Source organism: Galeopterus variegatus, unplaced genomic scaffold, assembly GCF_000696425.1.
Source record: "Galeopterus variegatus unplaced genomic scaffold, G_variegatus-3.0.2 Scaffold2590, whole genome shotgun sequence".
In the NCBI taxonomy this organism is placed as follows: Eukaryota; Metazoa; Chordata; class Mammalia; order Dermoptera; family Cynocephalidae; genus Galeopterus; species Galeopterus variegatus.
In genome coordinates, this window is record NW_007728701.1 from 145,114 (window position 1) to 161,620 (window position 16,507).

Here is a 16,507-nt window from a genome sequence, read left to right on the forward strand (position 1 = left end):
TATATATATATATATATATATATATATATATATGATAAATATATACGAAATACATAGAGAAATGTAAAGAGTTGAAAAATACGAATGAGAAGCTTTGTAGCATATGGAATGGAAAGATACAACGTGTGTATTACTCAGGGTTCTCTAGAGAGACAGAATCAATAGAATATGTTATAATTATATGAGAGGGATTTATTGGAATTAGCTCACATGGCTATGAAGAAAAGTCCCACAATAGGCCGTCTATAAACCAGATGCCTGTAGCGTGGCTCAGTCCGAGTCCAAAGGCCTCAAAACCAGGGAAGCTGATGGTGTCCTTGGTGTAAGTTCTGGAACCCAAAAGCTGAAGACTCTCAAGCTCTGATGTCCACGGACAGGAGAGAAGAGTGTATCCCAGCTCCAGCAGATCAAGAGAGAGAGCTTCACCTCTTTCCTGTGTCTTTTGTTCTCTCCAGACCCCCAGCAGATTGGATGGTTCCCACCCACACTGAGGGTGGGTCTTTCCCACGCAGGCAACTCAGATTCTCATACTAATCTCTGCCGGAAACACCCTCATGGACACACCTGAAAAGATTGCTTTACCAGGTTTCTCAGCATTCCTTCATCTAACCAAGTTGACATCTAGAATTAACCTTCACAATGTGTCTAATAGGAATTCCAGTATATCTGCACCAAATTCTGGATAGCAGCTACCTCTGGGGGAGAGAGGAAATGGAATGTGATTGGTACTCAAGAAACTTCAGTTATATTTGTAATATTTTTAAAAATCTAAATTAAAAATAGCAAAAATGTTAATATCAGACAGGATGAGAAGCTAGTACATGAACTTTACAGTATGCTTAAAATATTTCATAATAGAAAAAACCCTAAGTCTCCAGTTCTGCCACCTGCTTTTTGCATTTTGCCTTCTGGGACGTGTCCACCTATATACAGATATTTACATAGTTGAAGCCATACTACATGTACAATTTTGTATTTTTCTGTTTTCTTAACTTCAGAGGTCATTTTTTATTAACTTTTATTATTGTAAAAGTACTATCATGGACTACTAATAAAAGGAAAAAAATTACTTTCCCAGTGCCTTCATATAATGTATATTATTATGGTGTCTTGACATTCTTTTCCCCATTAATATATGTTAAATTATTAATTATTATGTTTTGACTCAGGTCTGTGTTCTAAGAATATTTTAATTTTATAGTTGTTACTACAATATCTCATATAATTCTGGAAAAAAGTCTCATATTCTGATTGCCTGCAATCTTAAAGTAACGGGATAGTTTGTAAATTTGTGTAAGTTGGGACAATTTGCACGTCAACCAATATGTTCATTCTTGACAATTTTTTTAGATTTGAAATTTTATTCTACAAAATAGTATAAGAAGTTTAATACAAATTTTAACCATTTTGCCAAATTTTATATTTGATAGATCCCATTGAAGAGGAAGATGCAAATCTGCTATTTGGTTCAGTGCAAGAAGTACTGAAAGCAGCAGTTATGGCTGATGCAGATATTCTTTCAGAGACATTTCAGCTTCTGATAGACTCTGCCAAGGACTTCAGTAAGAGACTGTGGGGCTTGGTTCCGGTAGGCTTGTATCTTCCAGCTCCTCCATTATATTGTCCCCAGCCAGCTATTCTTAGTGAAGTAAGCATTGTTCTTTTAATTAATTTGAAGTTGGTTTTGTCCAGTTTTTTTAAACAATTTGATAATAATCAAGTTAAAAATGCAAACTCTGGAGACAGATTTCCAGATCCCAGCTTTGCTGTTTACTAATTACATAATCTTAGGTTACATACTACACTGCTGTTTAAGCTTCTTTACCTATAAAATGCAAATGATAATAGTATCTCTCATAGTATTTATTCTGAGGAGTAAATGAGATATCCTGTAAAAGCTTCTAGCTCAGGACCTGGGATACATAGTAAGCATTCAATAAATCAAAAATAATATTAAAATATTATAAAATATTATAAAAATATAATTATATTATATTATTAAAATATAAAAATAATATTAAAAATATTGTAATAATATGGCAAAATTAGGTCTTTCTCAATATCCAGATTTTTTTTAAAAAGGCGTTTGTTTAGGGTAATCAAATAATGAATGTCAGAATTAGAAGCCATACATTATTTCAGTCTTTTATTCATCTCAGTGTCTTTGCTTTTGTTGAAAGACGTACTTTGATTTTACTTTGACTTGAAAAGTCATATTTTTGCACTAGTCAATTGATAGTCCCATCTTATAAGTAGAAATACTATATTCCTCTCAGCAACTTTTCCTCTGTTCTTATTAAAAATCATAACATTACCATTAGCTGGTTTTAAGATTGAAAAGTGTTATTGTAAATTATTTACATTTAGATTTTTAAAATATTTAGTTAATGCTTTGAAGTGATTCTTTAATACTTTGTTTCAGTATTAGTAACTCTTCTCTCTATCTAGTTTTTACCTCCCATTTGTTATATTTAGAGTTATGTTTCTTTTTTTTTTTTTAGAGTTATGTTTCAACAGGTTAAAAGTATTTCACATGTTGATATTACAAATGTAATATATTATAAATGGAAGGAATAAATAGTCCATGGCATTTCTCAATAATTTATCTTTCCTCTCACTTCTAAGTCTTCAGTATATTGGCTTAGAAATTAGAAATAGCATTTAGGTATTTTTGGGTATTCTATGCTGATATTAGTTTGAGTGGTTACTATTTTTAGTAGTGCTTCATTTTATTATTTTTTATTAAAATAGTCCTCAGTGGTAGGATTTCTCCTAAATGTCACTGTATATCAGTTAGGACCCCTTGTGTTACAAGTAATAAAAAACTTGGTTAAAATGGTTTAAACAATAAAGGCATTTATTGGCTCACATCATTGAGAAGCTCAGCGGTAGGTCAGGCTTCTGATGCAGTTATTTACCGAAGACGTGGGCTCTTTCTTTCTCTTTAGTTCATTTTCTAAGGTGTTATCTTCATCTGAAGGTTAGTTCTCTTTGTGGGTGCAGGGTGGCTGCCAGCAGCTTCTAAGGAGGTCTTTCCCATGTCTACAGGGAGAGAGAAGGGGAGAAAGAAAAGCAGCAAAATGATTTCTGTCCCAACATTCTAAACAAGAGTCCTGAGATTCACTCTTACTAGACTGGCTTAAGTCACCTGCCGTTCCTTTCATCAGCCACTTTGCCTAGGGCTAATGCAAGGTACTGCTTAGGGCCTTCCCTGGAAGCTGGGGATGTGGGATCAGCTTGCCCTGAATCATGGGCTGTGTAGAAGGGGGGGGGCAAATGCACAAATAAAAATTGAGGACTGTTAAGAAGTGGGCAGGGCAGAAGGATGTTGGGGAAAGCAAATGTTTACAGTACTCACTTTGTCTCACTATCTGGGAAGGTACTCTTTTGCTACTAGTTCGAATAGCATTTACTCAAACATTTACTGGGTTCTAACACATGTTGGATGTTATTCTGTGCACTATGATAATACAAAGTTGAATGATAAGGCCCTTGCTCTTGGGAGCTCTCAGTACATTGGGAAACAGATATGTAAATCAGTACAGAATAAAGTGTTAAAAGCCATAATGGAAGTGTGAGCAAAGTGCTGTCATAGCACAGAGAGGGAGGGCTTCACTGAGAAGATGACACTGAAATATAAGTAGGATTTTTCCAAGCAAAGGAAGGGAAAAGGCATTCTCCTTAGAAGGAGCTGTCTGTAACATCCCACCAGTGGAGATCAGGAGTGGTGGGCTTTAACTGTTCTAGGGGAGGAGTTGGAAGTAGGGTCAACTTAGCCCTTTGCATTGTTTGAGGGGAGAGAAATATGTCTTTGACACTAGGAATAGCTATAGTTGAAATCTCAGAGACTGTGCCTCAGAATTTCTTTTATAAATCTCTAGTTTGAGAAGCACTGAATATCATTAGCCTGTCTTTATTTCACTTCAGCATTTTAAATGTCCTTATTAGCAACTAAAATTGATTTATTTTCCTCAGGAAGATGGTGATGATCTTCTTTTGAAGGCTGAAAAAGATATTCGTCAAAAGGTGTCTGGAATCCTTCAGCGTATTCTCTTGCTCTTCCGGGCAGCTCGGTGTTCTTTTCCTGTAGCACAGTGGTACATCTTGCAGCTGAGATGGGCGAGAAAAGTCATGCAAAAGGTATGGGAATGTCTTAGTCATTTATGTGCTGTGTTAAACAACTTAAATATACTAACATTTATGATTCTGACATTTCTCCATGAAGTCCTACCCTCTAAATCTACAAGTTTCAAGTTTATTTACAATAAGAAACCTAGACTGACCAGGTTCTTTTCCCTGAAAGGTAAGGACTCTGAACTGGATCTCTAGCTTAGTCCCTTCCTGTCTGGCAACAGATAGAGCAGTCCAGTCGGTTAATTCCAAGGAATTACAGTTACTTTTTTCCCCCCCACAATGACTGATGATTTAAACTCAGTTCAGGGATTTCCCCCACTTCTCCCTGAGGTGTTTATGTTCCATCGGGGCATCTGTGGGTTCAAAGCATGGTAAGTTAGAGTTAGTTCTTGGCTATTTCCTTTCAGTAGTCTCCACTAATTAGGGTCCCCTTGCTATCTTCTGAGATATGCAATTCAGTATGATTATGAGGCTGACATCTCCTTGTATACTGACTTCAGCTGAGCTGTAGCTGCATTCTTACCTGATCTCCAGCTGGATGAGATATCTGGTGTGTCTCCTTATCCAGCTGCAAATCCTTTGTAGGTCTGCTGTCTCTGAAATGTGGAAATAAATTTTATCACCTCCAAATATCTTTAATTCAGCTTGATTAAGATTAAATTTTAAACAAGAATCTACAACTTTTTTTAGTAGAAACCTTTAGAGAGACTTCAAGACAGTTGAAAATTAACATTTTTAGAGAGAAAGTTTGTGAAATTTGCATGCAGCTACCATAAAATTGTAAGTTAAAACTGTTACTTGTGGGGCCGGCCCGTGGCTCACTCGGGAGAGTGCGGTGCTGATAACACCAAGGCCCCGGGTTCGGATCCCATATAGGGATGGCCGGTTCACTCACTGGCTGAGTGTGGTGCTGACAACACCAAGTCAAGGGTAAAGATCCCCTTACCGGTCATCTTTTTAAAAAAATAAATAAATAAAATAAAACTGTTACTTGTTCTGTATCTTGTCATCACAATGGAGACAGAAAGTAGATTAGTGCTTGCCAGGGGCTAGGGAGAGGGGGTAAATGGGAAGTGACTGCTAATAGTTTTCTTTTGGGGGTGATGAAAATGTTCTGGAATTAGATAGTGATGACAGTTGCCTAACTTTGTGAATATACTAAGAACCACTGAATTGTACACTTTTAATTTTTTTTGGTGGCTGGCCAGTATAGGGGTTCAAACTCTGGACCTTGGTGTTATAATACTGCATTCTAACCAGCTGAGCTACCTGGCCAGCCCTGAATTGTACACTTTTAAAAGGTTAATTTTGTGGTATTTGAATTATATCTCAATAAAAAAATGGTGCTGAAATAAAGATTCTGTGTTGTTTTAGTTTTCTATTTCTACACTAAAAACTTATCACAAATTTAGCAGCTTACAACAATACCACTTTATTATCTCAAGTTTTGGCACATCAGATGTCTAGGCACAGTGTGGCTGAGCTGGGTCTCTGCGTACAGTCTCTTGAGGCCAGTCACAGTAGCAGAAGGGCTGCTTTCCTTTCTGGAGGTTGTAGGGGAAAAATACATTTCCAGGCTTGTTCAGGTTGTTGGCAGAATTCAGTTCCATGTGGCTAAGGTCTCCTGTATCTTTGCTGTTTTTACTTCTCTACCTCTTAGTACCATCTGGCTAGTAAATGTCATTAAGATATTTGACAGAAAGTCTGTCATCAGCAGGCTTACAAGGGGATTTGATGAGCTCATGTCTTTCTGAAAGTGACTAGTAGAGGGACAAAATAGATTACAAGTCAGCTGGTAATCCTTCCAGGTTTATGTCTCTTATATTCCTTTTCTTTTATCTGTAATGGCCTCTCCTCCTTTTTTAAAAAAATTCTTGATTTGTTAGAGAAACTGGGTAGTTTGTCCTGTACCATGTTCTAGATTTGTCTGATTGTTTCCTCATTTCGTGTTATTTAACTTACTCCTCTTTCCTTTCATTTCCTCTAAACTGGTAATTAATTTACATTCATCGAGGTGGAGAGAAGATTTGATTAGATTCAGGTTCAAATTTTCTTAGAAATGGATCCTTCATAAGTGCTGTGTACTGTTGCACCATATCACCTGGCACATGTGTCTGTTTATTTTACTTTTTTTTTATTTCACTTTTTTTGGGGGGGTTGTGTCACACCATATATCAAGTACCCAAATAACCCTTCACCTAATTTAGCATTTATTGATGATCCTTGCATAGAGTCATTATTTTATTAGGGGTTGCCAAATAGTGACTTTCTGTCATATGTAGATTTGTTTTTAAAAATTTATGTAGACATAAGTTTTCTTTATTTGTTTTTAAGTAGTGCACATAGTTTTATTTTGGATGGGATTTAGATAGTTAAATTTCTTTATTATGCCTGTGAGGAAAGCCAGGGACAAAGCCAGCATTAAGTTCTTTTTATATAGGCAAAACTGAGTGACAAGAGAGTATAAATGATTTAGTTTTCTCTTTTAAGGTATAATCTAGTGAACTTCTTGAATTAAATTTGTGAGCTAAGTTTCTGAAAGTACAGCTGATTTCAGGGGTATTTTACATAGTAGAGGAACCATGCTGTGTTTTTGTTCTGCATCTTACTTGCCTTGTTCTTTTATAGTTTCCTTAAAAAATGATTTACAGCACTAATAATTAACTTATTGATTGCATCATTCTTTACTTTCAGATTCGAATGAAAGCATCCCTTCCTTCATTGAGTCCTTTCCCTCAGTCATTACTTAATTACTGTAAAGGAGGTGTAGCATTCTTTAGACCTGGACCAACTGGAGACCACAAGCTTGATGAAGTTTTCATTAGAGCAATAGGTTTGTCCAAAATGAACTGCTTGTGTGGAAATTAGGCTTAAATGTGAATAATGATATGTTTTTCATTTGATTGGGAAAAGTTTGTAAACTATCGACTCTTTAAAGTATAGTATGTTCCATTATATTTTACTTGCTGTATACAAGTAAATACTGAATTTTAACACCATGTATATACATTTATTAAATGTGTGTAGGAATTTATTATATAAAACAAATAGGAATTTATTATATAAAACAAATAGTGACAATTATGACGTTGTCATTACTTCATTATTTACATTTGGAATTTTAGCACTTAAGAATGCCTTTCTGTTGTCATTTTCTTGCACTTAGGATATGCTGCCAACCATTGTTAAGTGGAGAGGCTTTGAACCTTTCAGTATTGACTTACCAATTTTCTTTCCTGCTTTCCTAACTTAAAATTCCCCCTCCTAAGCTTTTTTCCATTTTACAAACTTTCATGTCTATTAATTTTAGTGACTTTTATTAACGTACATATTATAATTTACTTCAGTTGTTATATATTAAGTTGCCTCTGGCACATCAATTTCTTTTTTATATTTTGAAATATTTCTTTAGGAGAGATACTTGGAAGTGGAATTGCTGGATTAATGAATATGCCTATTTTATATCTTCCGAAATAATATGTCAGATTTTGTAATTCCTTCAGATTAATGGGTGAAAAAATGATAGTTTTATAGTATGTCTATTTTGATTAGTTATATTGAACATTTATTTTACTTTGTATTTCCTCTTATAAATTAATTTCCTGTTTGTGGTCTGTGTCTAGTTATCTGCATAACAAGTTTAAAAAGACGTACCTGTAAAACTTTAGATATCATTCTACTCTTCTTAATACTTAATTCTTATCAATTTCATTTATATTAAGCCGGCCATATCTCCAGATTTTGATTAAAATGTTCCTTTTTAATTCACTCTTAGTACTCATGGTAATGTCCTGGGGTTCAGACTGTTTTTCCAATTGTAATGGCATTAAAATCCTTTTTGATTGTTTCTCTTGGCTGTCATGAGCTTGGTTTCATAGACTTTTCATTCGCCTGAGCAAAAAAAAAGGACCAGGCAGATGTTACCTGGAAATGTATGTGCAATCTTATTTCATTTCTTAAAAATCTGGATCTATAAGCAATGAGTTAAATTCACAACAATCTCAGTTAAAAGATTTTTGTCCATAATAGAATATAGTCCTTTGAAGTGATTTAAATAAAGATTTGAACATTTATTTATAATATTTTAGTTTGACCCTAAAAAAGATCCACTATTTAATTATTCTTTTGCTTGATTCGGTCTTTTGTTGAGTCATGATTTGGCTAGATTAAAAAGTACCTTTCCTAGTTTATCTAAAATAATGGCTTTCGGACTTTTTGGAAGCTTTTTATTGTAGAAAATTTAAACAAAAGTAGAGATAATATAATGAGCTCTCAAGTAGCTATCACCCATCTGTAATGACTGTAAACACATGAAAGCAAATCTGGGACATCATATGATTTCTCCCATAAATACTTCGGTATATGTAGTTAACAGATAAGGAATTTTTTAAACCATGATTCTATTATCATGGCTGACAAAGTTAATAGAAATTCTTTATTATATTATATTATCTATTCTGTATTTACATTTACTTGATTATCACAGAAATGTCTTTTTCACAGTTGTTTTTTTCAAATCTAGACCCAAACAAGGTCCTGCTCATATTACATTTTGGTTGGTGTGTAAGTCTCTCTTAATCTATAAAAGTGTCCCTCCCATTTATTTTCATGCCATTTATTTGTTGAGGAAACCAGATCATTTGTCCATAGAGTCTCTTTCATTCTGGTTTCAGTCGATTGCATCTTTTTTGTATTCAAACTTTTTGACAGGATTTACAAGAAGATACAGATTTTACATCAAGACAGTGTATACACACAGTCATACGAAACTGATATGGAAATGTAATGAACTATCCATACTCTTACTATGTGCAATGTACTTTTGATATTTTCTTTTCTATTTTTAAAAAATGTTTGGGATGCAGTGACTTATTTTACAGCCTAATAATTAGTAATAGATTGTAATCCACAGTTTGAAAAACACAGATGTATCTAGGGATTTTTGATGAGTAGCTGCTTAATATGTTGCTGCACTCTCTTGCTGATGCTTGGCCTTAGTTCTGGTTCAGCGTGTCTGTGAAATACAAAGCTGCGAAACACATCCATCAGTAGTGGTGCTTATCTCAAAAGATTGGGCCATGCTCCCTTGCTAGGACCTATAAGAATCTGGTGTGTGGGATGGGGTGTGGTGTGAAAATGCCCTTAGGGGATCCTGATAGTTCCCTTGGGGCCATGTACTCGCCATCTCCCCATCCCTTGACTTTGGGGTAGGTAGATAGGATTTGTAGAAGATCTTTCTGCTCAGTTTCTATAATGTCAGTTTCTATAATGCTTTGTAATATTTAAAAACATAAATTAAGTAGCTTCTAAAGAAAATGAAAATATCACTAATACAAAAGTCAGTTTGCTGTAAAAATAAGACTTAATTTAAAAAATTAAAAATTAAGGCTTAAATGAATGAATGTTAAATTTTAGGGGATTACCTTTCTCCCTCCATAGGAAAAGATCCTATTAACCACAGAACAGTAGAGTAGAGAAGATGGGCTTACTTAATTGGTCATACTTTAGTTATAATAAAGGAAATTAAGATGAGCAGAGCAGTGAAAACTTGGTTTGCTAACTGGATTGTGAATCCTTACATTGTGTATAATTAAATCTTGATGCTCCATACAACAGAATTCTGTATTGGCAATAAAAAGGCTTAGAATGTTTACATTACACCATCATGAAAAGATTTTCAAGATATATTAGATGAAAAAAAGCCAGTTGTAAAGCAGCACACATAGTATTATTTTATATATCTTTGTGTATTTGCATTGCTTTTAATAAAAACTTTTTTCATATTGGGAATTATGTTTTTAGTATTAAATTTTAAACAAATGCATGTCAATAAGTGATTTTCCAAACAAATCAACTATACAATAAAGAACTATGAGTAATGGCTTTGAAAAATATCCACAGTATGCTATGAAGTTGTAAAGCAAGTAAACTAATAGTAAATAGAGTAAGTTATTTACTCTATAAATATGTTTTCAATATTTTCATGCAGCTAATATACATGAAATATTCTAGAATAATATGCTTAAAAATTCTGGAAGGATATCCATGACTTTTACAAGGAGTTTATAATGAGCATGTGTTTCTTTTATAATCAACAAAACAAAATATTTATTTTGAAAAAAAAAAACCCAGCAAAAGTGGAGTTGTTATAATATTAATGTACATACTTATATAGTTTTCTTTAATATTTGTATTCCTGCTTTAGGTTGCTTCAGAGAACTTTGTGCTTTGTGTTGGATGCTGCATATCCGTGATAAGTTATCCCATAGTTGCAGGCAATATCAGAAAGCAAGAGAAAATGTGAGGGGAGAAAAGGTATTTACCAACAGAAGAATAAGAAAAATGAACAAATGTTACTTGAAAAGTTATTGCTTAATAGAAGATTTTACTGTTTGTAGCAAACTCATTCTGGTCTATCCATCTAAACTGAAAAGGAAATGAATTTTTTCAATATCCATTTAGGACTTCGAAGTGGAGTTTGATTCTTGTATGGTTGAGCACTGTCTCAGTGCGGTGGAATGGGCTTATCGAATGCTACCTTTTTGTCGGTTTTTTAATATTGAAGAACTTATTCAGGATATAATTTTGAGCCTTATTGGAGAACTGCCACCAATCAGAAAGGTAATGTGATTGTAGTAGAAAATAAACTAAATCAGAATCAGAGACTTTACAGGATTTTTATTTTAATTAAGAATGATGTTGCCTTTCTGTGTCTGGCTTATAATTCACTAGAATTAATATCCTCCAGGTTTAGAAAGATATACTGTATGATCTCACTTTTGTGTGGAATCTAAAGAAGTTGAACTCACAGAAGCAGAGAGTAGAATGGTGGTTGTCTGGGGTCAATGAGTATGATGGAAATGGGGAGATATTGGTAAAAGGGTACGAACTTTCAGTTATAAGATGAATAAGTCCTGGGGATCTAATGTACAGCATGGTGGCTATAGTTAGTAATGTTGTATTGATTACCTGAAATTTGATAAGAGAGGAGATTTTAAGTGTCTTCACCAAACACGTGCACACACACACACACACACACACAAAATGGTGACTGTGTGTGGTGATGGATGTGTTAACTGTGGTTATGAGCACACAGTGTATGTGTGTATCAAATCATATTGTGTACCCTGAATATACACAATTTTTATTTGTACGTTAAATATTTTCAAATTAAAAAAAAGAAGAAAGTTGATGCTGAACTCCCATCCACAGACTCATGCTCAAAGAAAGGCTTTGGCCTGACATTAAAAGACTAGCAGCAAATATGCATTTATGTTTTGAGTTAAAATGAAATGTTTGAGGAGTGAAAAGGAAAAAAAAAAACCAGAATGATGTTACTCATAAAACTTTAAAAATTTTTTCTGAAGGTAGCAGAAATTTTGGTGAAAGCATTTCCCAATCCTGAGGACATAAGGGTTCCTTTAAGAGAAAAATATCACTCTCTTCAACAGAGACTCAGACCCTGTGTTGTGAAAGGTATTAGTTGTTATTTCTCAGATATCTAATAGATAAGTTGCTGACGATTCTCTTTATTTTGAAAGCATATATTTTCTGTTCTTATATATCTGTATATTTCTGCCTTTCTCTAGAGATATGAGTGTGAGAAGGTAGAAGCACTTCCCTCTTGCAAAACTAATTCTGTTGCTTTGGAACCAGATGGAGCTGACTTCAGGTCATGGCTTTGTCAGTAACTGTGACTAAGTTGCTCAGTCTTTCTGAGCCTCACTTCCTTATTTGTAAAATGGGTATATTATTATCTTCTTTATAAATGTGTATTGAAAGAGGATTAAATAAGATATGTTTCAGTACAGTCCTCTCAGATTAAAAAAAAGATGTAAAATGAGCATATAGTGCTTCGGATATTTCAGGTATTTATTAAAAACTAGTGTTCTTCCTTTCCCTTTATGGTTATTTATGCTTCTAATTTTATCACATATGTTCTAGATGACCTTGTAGATATTTTTATTGTGGTAAAATATATATATAACATAATATTTACCATTTTAACCATGTTTAAGTGTACTATTCAGTGGCATTAAGTGCATTCACAATGTAATGGAAATTTTTAAAGAATTCAAGTTATTCTTTGTTTTAGAACTATAACCCAGTATTTAAGTCTAGTTATGTCCTGTGATTGCATATTATTGCATTAATATACTTATATTGTATTTGTGATTTATATTTTTCTTAATACTTTTTTGATATCCTCTAAAATGTCCTATTTATATATTAATAATGTTTAAAACATTTTCTAGTTAGTCTTGAAAAACTTCCCTTGCTTTTGTTTCCCATTACTTGTAGTAATAAAGGTGTCCTTATTTTTTTTGACTAAAATTATACTTATTTTCTCTTATTCTCTCACTCTGTGGAGAGTAAGAATAAGAAATTAGTTATTCTTATTAGAATTATCCTTTTTTTTTTTTTTAAAGATGACCGGTAAGGGGATCTTAACCCTTGGCTTGGTGTTAACACCACGCTCACCATGCTCACCACACTCAACCAGTGAGTTAACCGGCCACTCCTGTATAGGATCCGAACCCATGGCCTTGGTGTTATCTGCACCACACTCTCCCAAGTGAGCCACGGGCCGGCCCTATCCTTCTGATTTTTGAAATAGTTAAATGATTCATAATTTTTCTTTTTGCAGGGCACCTTTTTTATTTTTATTTATATTTTTAGGATTCCGGGTTCTGTTCCTTTATATTATTCTTTAATAGACCTTTAGCTTCTGCAGTTCTACTTTAAAATATGGACCATAGCTTTTCAGCGAATACTGAAGAGAACATTATCTGTAAGAATGTGAAGTAAGCCTTAGTCATCAGTTAGGTTTCATGTCCCCAGGAGGGATCAGAATTGGGTTCCCTTATGTTGAATTGAAACGTTTTAATGAATCATATGACCTTTTGCTCTTTTCTTTCTAGGTCCCCATACTGAGGAAATGATGTCTGTTATCATGCATTCTATCCATAAAGTGAGGGTGAAAGCCCTAAAACGTGTGTGGAGAAATATAGGTTCTTTTGAAATGAATATATGGGAACCAATTGAAGAAGAAAAACCAGATGAGGCCCCAGGTTTTGACAGGTTTTCCCTGGGAACTACTTTGAGTAGAAGTACACCCACTGAACAGGGGAATTCTCTGGTTCACAGTGATGCAGAGACAGCTGATACGTTCTCTGAAGCTTTGTCAGTTGAAGAAAAAAGGCTACGTTCCTATCAAAGGTACAAGTGAGATCTCTTAATAACAAGCATTCACTTCCTTTGGAAAAAAATGTTTTCAATATTTTTATGCAATTGATTAGCTGATTGCTAATCCCAGTAACCCTCACTGATTGTACTATTAACTGTATAAACAATAAATGCTACCTTCCCTACTCACAAGGATATTAGGAGTATAGAATGAGACTGTACATTTGAAAATCTATTTTAAATATTATTGAGATATGAAATAATTTTGCTATGTGAAATTATAAAATCAAATGAGTAGGTAAAATTCTGGAAGTCACTGAAAAAGACTTTAGTTCTTTTAGTAACCTTTAGATTTAAATAGTTTGAGATTATTGGGTTAGCCATATTATTTTTAAGGGTTTCCAGGGAAGAAATTGCACATTCTTCTTTGAAACTTGTTCATAAATTGTTGGGGGATTCTTGCTTATCATCTCAACCTCTGTTACTGTTATTTGAGCTGATTTTTTTCTTTATAATTCCAGTATCTGCAATGCATTTTATACTTCTCATGAGTTAAAGACTGTATAATCAACAGTAATCTTGCTTAAGTGAAATAATCACATTTACTTCAAACATCTGCTTAAAACATATCTAATAACATTTTAAATTATGTGCTTGTTTCACAAAACAAGTATGCTTAAATGTTAGCGTGGGAATACCCTGAAGGCTGCTTATTGTGCATTCTCAATAGGAGGTGTGATGACTTCAGCCCAGGTACCTAACACCTCTTATTGAGGGAACTAAGCATCTGTGTTCTCCCCTAAGGACCAGATTGAAAAGAAACAGACTTAATGGTTAGAATGCAGTCTTGTAACATCAAGGTCAAGGGTTCAGATCCCCATACTGGCCAGCTGCCAATAAGTAAATAGATAGATTGGTAGGTAGGTAGGTAGGTAGATAGATAGATAGATAGATAGATAGATAGATAGATAGATAGATAGATAGATAGATAGATAAGATAGATAGATAAGATAGATAGATAGATAGATAGAACCACTTGCGTAAAAAAAGAGAAACATATTTAAATGTAATTGTGGTTGGCAGCAGGTGCCTGCCCAGCAGTTCATAGCAGCTAAAAGTGCTTAGAAAAAGTTCCCAACTTTTGTGTGGTAAAACAAAAAAGGGCAGTCGTGCTTGTTGCATGTAGTATGTGGGGAGCCAAAAGGGGCAGACGCAGGAGAAAGACAAGAAACCCTAAATTAAGGTTTGTGACTTGTGATTTTTTATTCACTTTGTATTCCAAAATTCTGATCTGTTAGAGGACCATTATTTTACTCCCTGTAAAAACATTCATATTTTATAGTGAAATTTCTGTGAACACATTTTTATCTCTTTTGAATACAAATTTTCATATTTTTGATACTAATGTGTTATGCTTTTACTCTTTGACTTTGTAGAATTTTCCACTCTTGAGAACACTTAGAAACCTTTCAATCCAAGCCCCTCATTTGAAAGATAGGTAATTGAGGCACAAAAAAAAAGTATCCAGTTTAATCAGTGGAGAGAATTTTTAATGTCAGTTCTAAGATCAGTTTTAGTGATTAAGTGATCTTTAATTTTGTCTTTTTCACTTTTTTTTCCTGTAGAAATGCTTCAAATCACATGGAATTAACATTGACTGGGAAGCCCAGTGATAAAAAGAAAATATATAATCAGAAAGAAAACCCTGAAAATAAAGATCGTGAAAAGTTATTACAAAATGCCCTTCCTGTAGTAGGTGTTTGGGAATTTGAACGTGATGATGATGAATATATTAAATTCCTTGATCTCTTCTTGAGTTATGTTCTTGAAAGAGACCTGCTTAGTTCCAGGGATCCTGGCATTCCATTTCTAACGAGCTTTTCTGGACAGCTTAGAGAACATGAACTTAATTCTTTACTTTTTGATGTGCATACAACATTGAAACGACGTCAGGGCGGAACCAAAAGCCAGAATGTGTTTAGAGCTGGCTCTTGCTTTGTTGTTGCTTCTGAGTCATATGAATCTGAAAAATCATCCTCTTTAAATGATGAATGTGCCATAAATTTAGAAAACCAGGCACTTTCAGCTTCAGTACTGGTTAATCAAGGGATCAGACCTTTTTTAGAGAACTCTTTGAATGAAGTGAGTAAAAATGAAGGAAAGAGTGGATTGTTTGATTTAAAACAAAAGTCCATTTACAGAAAACAAGGTGACAATCGAGAGAAACCTCTAACCCAGAGATCATCAAACCACATTTTTTGGACTCCCAAGTCCATTAAAACTAGAAGATGTATTTTCACAGCAATTCAGTGTAATGATATTAACCCTCAAGAAGATCTTCCTCTAGCACTGAATAACACATTTGGCAGTGTAGGAAGACTGCTGGAATGGATGATAAGATGGTCTGATAGAAGACTACTCTGTGATTCTGGTGTAAGTGAGTCATCCTGTGAGTACAGTCCAGTAATTCGGGTAAAGACCACTACAGCTGCCATTCTTACATCGTTATGGCTTTTGAAACAACCCTATTTTGCTACATACAAGGCAAAAAATGACATTATTAAGGTACGCACATCAATTGTTTATTACATACAAATGAAAACTCTCATTTCAGACAAAAACTACGTTTATATTTTTTCATATATTAAAGAATCACCAAGTAATGGAAAATTAATGACATGTTTATTTATAATCTGTTATAACCTAATGATTTTTTTTTCCTTTAAGCAATTTCTTCTTAAAAATAGTGAAGGTGAAAGTGCTTTCAGAGAGGCTGTGAGGTTTTGCAGTTTTATGTGTGTTTATAAAAATAAAAAGGGAAAGAGATAATTATGATATTGCAAGTGGTATTACATTTATACTTTTCTTTCTAGTTTCATTTGAAAAAGGCCTAGATAGCTGTCCAGTTTTTATTACTAGTATCTCATTAAATGCATTATAGGGGCATTTTTCCTTATACTCTCAGGCCAGAAGAGGTTGGAGAACCAAACCTAAAAAGTCCAGTGGGCGTCCGTAGAGGAGATAGTGCTTATTAGCTATTCTTTTCTTTTCTCTAGTCAGTGGCAAGTACCTTCATTCTAAAATAGTTTATTCTAGATTGAACGGTGTAAATGTGTATGTGTGTGTGTGTGTGTGTGTGTGTGTGTGTGTGTGTGTGTGTGTGTGTGTGAGAGAGAGAGAGAGAGAG

At 34.1% G+C, this 16,507-nt stretch overlaps 1 protein-coding gene across 1 annotated transcript in view; it reads left to right on the top strand.

Moving 5' to 3' along the window:
* Positions 1 to 16,507, top strand: part of LOC103598371 (chromosome unknown open reading frame, human C5orf42) — a 115,239-nt gene that overhangs the window by 33,941 nt on the left and 64,791 nt on the right. Inside the window, 8 exon segments of the mRNA XM_008582361.1 lie at positions 1,431 to 1,648; positions 3,976 to 4,140; positions 6,829 to 6,967; positions 10,340 to 10,449; positions 10,597 to 10,755; positions 11,502 to 11,610; positions 13,056 to 13,353; positions 14,946 to 15,885. Of these exon segments, the coding sequence (XP_008580583.1) occupies positions 1,431 to 1,648; positions 3,976 to 4,140; positions 6,829 to 6,967; positions 10,340 to 10,449; positions 10,597 to 10,755; positions 11,502 to 11,610; positions 13,056 to 13,353; positions 14,946 to 15,885 (2,138 nt within the window).